Raw genomic sequence first — 4,924 nt, 5'->3', positions numbered from 1 at the left:
CTCAGACTGACTCAGTAAAACCTTGAAGATCATCTTCCACTCAGACTGATTCAGTAAAAACTTGAAGATCATCCTCCACACAGACTGACTCAGTAAAAACTTGAAAATCATCTTCCACTCAGATTGATTCAGTAAAAGCTGGAAAATCATCTTTCACTCAGACTGACTCAGTAAAAACTTGAAGATCATCTTCTACACAGACTGACTCAGTAAAAGCTTCGGATATTCGCAGATAAATTTTTAACAAATATCTTACTTTAGAATAATCCGAATTTTTACGTACAACAAATTTATATGTTTATTAAAGCTTGCCAAATTTCGTAAATTCAGAATTATAGTAAACAGTATTAGGCAAAGCTTCACAGAGGTGGGGCCGGTCCAATGGTCTCCTTTGTTTTATCTCTCTACTGTGACGTCACACAGTCATTCGGAGACTATCTCGTTAAAACTCGGCAATTTCCGTCGATTTCCATGAGATAAATGTTCGTCAACAGAACCTTATTCTGAGAATATTATAATAACAATGTAGTTGTACTCTTTTATATGGCATCAAAATAACAGAAAAAAATGACTTTTTTTTTAACCAGTGTCCTTTAAGTAATGATACTTTAGAGACATGAAACTAATACTCTTATTTTCAGAGAATTTAAGCTTTTGTGTTTTTCAAAGCCAATAAAATACAATTAATGGAATTGCGAATTTTTTATGTTGGAACAATATCCCAAATAAGAATTTATTTATTTGGACATTCAGAACTTTGAATATAAAGTTATTTCCTTACAGTTTGTTTGTTTGTTTTTGAATTTTGCGCAAAGCTACACGAGGGCTATCTGCGCTAGCCGTCCCTAATTTAGCAGTGTAAGACTAGAGGGAAGGCAGCTAGTCATCAGAGTAGCCCAAAAGTTGGCGGTGGGTGGTTTTTTACCAACGAATAGTGGGATTGACCGTCACATTATAACGCCCCCACGGCTGAAAGGGCGAGCATGTTTGGTGTGACGGGGATTCGAACCCGCGACCCTCAGATTGCGAGTCGAGCGCCTTATCCACCTGGCCATGCCGGGCATTTCCTTACAGACGCAAGTTTCTTGCCGTATCTGATATATTTTATATTTTCTAAATAATTCAAGGTAACGCTGCAAACCAAGTCTCTTTGAATGGTTACTAGATGAAATTCTAATCTCTCAAAAAAATTCGTGGTTTTAAAAGCTGAAACACAAGGCTTTAAAATGGGAGAGAAAAAAAAAATCTTCGAACTGTTAGAAAAAATGAAGAGTGAAATATAAAAAAAACAAACTTGTAAACGTTTCGAAACCACTGCTTGCAAAGATTTATACGAATATTTAATAAATAATAAAACCTTTTTTCTTTCAGTGGTTATTTTCGTGTTTTTATATTTATCAAATTTCTTTAACTGCTAATTAATTTTCAAGAAACGCAATATTTCGTTGTTGTTTTTTTTTTTTATAAACCCGTGCGTTTATAATTTTATTTATTGTAACGTGTTTTAGAAACATTAAGCTATATACAGTACTCCTTTCAAACATGGCCGTATTTCTGGCGCCAACGTTCACGAGCTTTATCTTTGCGTCATCCTACTGCTAGTTTTTAGAAACCTTTTCTGTACATTTGGAATTAATTTTACATTGCATGATTTGAAAGATTTCAAAGCATAATTAATTAATGGAAAATATGATCAATGACGTTCAGTAACTTATAGACTTGCACGTTCAGATAGAGATAATTTTATTTGCTCGAACTTCTCGCGAAGTTGCTCGAGGCCTATCTGCGCTAGCAGTCCCTAATTTAGCAGTGTAAGACTAGAGGGAAGGCAGCTAGTCATCACCACCCACCGCCAACTCTTGGAGGCTACTCTTTTAACAACGAATAGTGGAATTGACCGTCACATTATAACGACCCCATGGCTGAAAGAGCGATAGTGTTCGGTGACGGGATTCGATCCTGCGACCCGCAGATTGCGAGCCCAGTTCACAAACCAACAGGCCATGCCAGGCTGCAGACTAAAGAGAGCGTAGCTAGTCAACAATACCCACCGCCAACCCTTGGATTACATTAGTCTAACTGAATAGGGTACTTGACCGTCACGTTGATAGAACACCCACGTACCCAAAGTACCAAACAACGGGACGCGAACCATTAATGGTTGAATTCACAGTCTGGGTACAGTATATCCATTCGGCCACGCCCAGCTGTATATAAATGATGTAATCGAGCCGAGCGTCCTAACACCAGGCCAATATAAAAATAAAATATTTCCACGTCAAAATAAAAAAAAGTTATTAAATTTAACTTATTTAATTAATTGCATGAACAAATGCTTAGCCTATTGGTGGCTTAATGGTAAGCTTGAGGGCAGGGTTTATTTTAACGTGCAGTACTAAAATTTATAATAAAAACTCCAATGTCATATGAAGAAACAAGAAGCCAATGCATGACCATGATACTGAAAAGCAAAAGTACCTTTATTTACTGTTTATATGACAAGAAGTATATTTTTAATTTTACATATGCTGATTAGAACTTTGTTTTACAATTTTTGTCAAATACTAAGATGATTACAACTTAAAACACTGTGTTTATATGACAAGAAATATATTTTTAGTCTTACATATTGTTACGACATCGAGGTCACGTGACTAGTATTACGCCACGTCATTCTCGAACCTTCGTGAATTGTCGGGAGATTACTAGATATAGTGTAGTCTTGTATATATAAGACTGGCCACGAAGCGACGGGGAGACAGTGAGTAATTGAACTGCAGTCAGAGAGTATTGTTGAAGTTGAGCACGTGAGACGTCGTTGTTATAGCGTTTGTTATAGCGCGACTGTTGAAATTAAGTGTATTGCAAAGTTGTATTCAGAAAGAATAAACCAGTTTTATTTAAGAAAGGACTTGTGTCGCTAAAGTTTCGTTGGAACGAAGTTACGGAAAATTAACCAACGAACGGAGACGTAACAATATGTTGAATAGTACTTTAGTTTACATTTTGTGTCAAATACTACAATACTACATGAGCTTACATGGCAAAGGATGGTTAAAAGACTTAAAACATTCTTAAATGCAAAACTATGCTGAATTGTACTTTAATTTACATTTTATGTCAAACACTACATGGTCAAAGACGGCTAAAACAGTAAAACTTTCATAAATTCAAGATTTGCAAATAATGCCAACTTGTATCTAGCATATAATCTAAAAAACAAATGCTTCTCAGACTCAGAGAATCTCAAACACTGGGTCATGGCACCTGCCTCAAAGATTTGTGCAGTTCTAAAATTTCCTTAAAATAAACCCTGCATGAGGGTGTATAGCGTTAGAATTCGAGGTTCGATCGAGCTAGAAGCATAGAGCAGCTAGGCCTTTTTTGCAGCTTTGAGCTATAACAAAACACATTATTTCTGAACATCCCTCTTTCGTTCTTTGGTCAACTCTCCAAGTGTAATGGTATTTCCTTATAATAGAGTTATTTAAAGATACGACACCAGGTGGTGATGATAAGTACAAAAAATCATTACACAGAAAAACTGTTTTCTTTCTACGTTTTGATGGGTATTGTATCGTAACTTGACCATGTTCGTTGATACAATCGTCACTCTAAGTTAGGCTAAACATATACTTAGAACAATGCTTTAAGTTAAGGAGTTCGTAATGCGGACAAAAACCAGCCCAAACCAGTTTGGTTTAAAACTAATTTGACCGCACAGAAGCGCCACTATCACACTCAAAACGATCTCTTATAGATAAGGACACCAAGTTTTGAAGAAAAAAAAGAAAAACACTAAGGTATTACAAGTGGCACTTTTCTACTGGTATGCACTGATGTTTTTGGTAAACTGTTCCATCTGGACATTGACATCCTGGTCTGCAGCGTCTCTGGCAGGGTTTTTTCCTTTTGTAATTCCGACATGTCAGTTTACACGGGGGCCCACACGTTGTAAAAACTGCCCCTTTAGGACAGTGTGCATCTGAAAATAAAAAAAATAAATTAAGTTTTTTTCTCCTGACGAAATCAGTAATGTATAAGACTGCGTTTCACCAGAATAATTAATGTTTTATTACTAGCTCATAATAGAGTCCCTCTTTTTCTTTGAATTTTAGGTCGACTTATTTTTTTTTATAGAGATTCGAGTAAACGTTGGACATCAGTTAATGTGGTAATATTTCATAATATTAACTGAAACTGAAACTGTTTTAAGTTGTATAAAATGATTTTTTATACATAAACAAAGGTTTGTTCACGATCTATGGTAAAGATACAAAGATTAGTAGGTAGGCCTTACAACCTCTTCTTCAGTCATCATTAGTTTTGTGTGTGATGACTATGGTTGTGGACAATTGTTCTGGTGTACGTTCTATTGAAAAAAAATGGCAAAGTGCTAACGTTGTGATAGCCACCCAGTGGCTCAACAGTGCTAAAAATCAAGTTTCGATACCCGTATTGGGCAGACCACGATAGCACATTGTGTACAAATAAAAACATTGTATCCACTTCAGCACAGCATAATGATATCTGAGTTATTCCTGTTGTTTTTTGGAAATATCCTCGTCGCGTGAGGATGTCAAAGTCCACTTGAGCAACCCAAAACCACAGAAGTCAATGGGAGATGTTTATGGATGGTATAACATGAATTCCGGAGATGTTTACGGATGATATAACACGAATTCCTGCATGCACATCTTTTGTAAAAACTGGCCTGTTGTCTTGATTTGTGACTGGATCCATATAAATGTGGAAGACACATGGACGTTGGGTAGAAGACGCCATTGTGATCCACATGCGTGTGGAAGATACATGGAAGTTGGGTAGAAGACGCCATTGTGATCCATATGCGTGTGGAAGACACACAGAAATAGGGTAGAAGACGCCATTGTGATCCACATGCATGTGGAAGACACATGGACGT

At 36.6% G+C, this 4,924-nt stretch overlaps 1 protein-coding gene across 1 annotated transcript in view; it reads right to left on the bottom strand.

The window, feature by feature from the left end:
* Positions 1 to 3,475: 3,475 nt before the first annotated feature.
* Positions 3,476 to 4,924, bottom strand: part of LOC106475111 (BMP-binding endothelial regulator protein-like) — a 2,553-nt gene continuing 1,104 nt past the window's right edge. Inside the window, exon 2 of the mRNA XM_013935810.2 lies at positions 3,476 to 3,985. Within this exon, the coding sequence (XP_013791264.1) occupies positions 3,807 to 3,985 (179 nt within the window). The 3' untranslated portion in view covers positions 3,476 to 3,806. The remainder of the gene's footprint in view (positions 3,986 to 4,924) is intronic.

The sequence above is a fragment of the Limulus polyphemus genome, unplaced genomic scaffold, assembly GCF_000517525.1.
Source record: "Limulus polyphemus unplaced genomic scaffold, Limulus_polyphemus-2.1.2 Scaffold8104, whole genome shotgun sequence".
In the NCBI taxonomy this organism is placed as follows: domain Eukaryota; kingdom Metazoa; phylum Arthropoda; class Merostomata; order Xiphosura; family Limulidae; genus Limulus; species Limulus polyphemus.
Note: the sequence above shows the minus strand (reverse complement) of the source record. Positions and strands in the feature narration are given on the sequence as shown.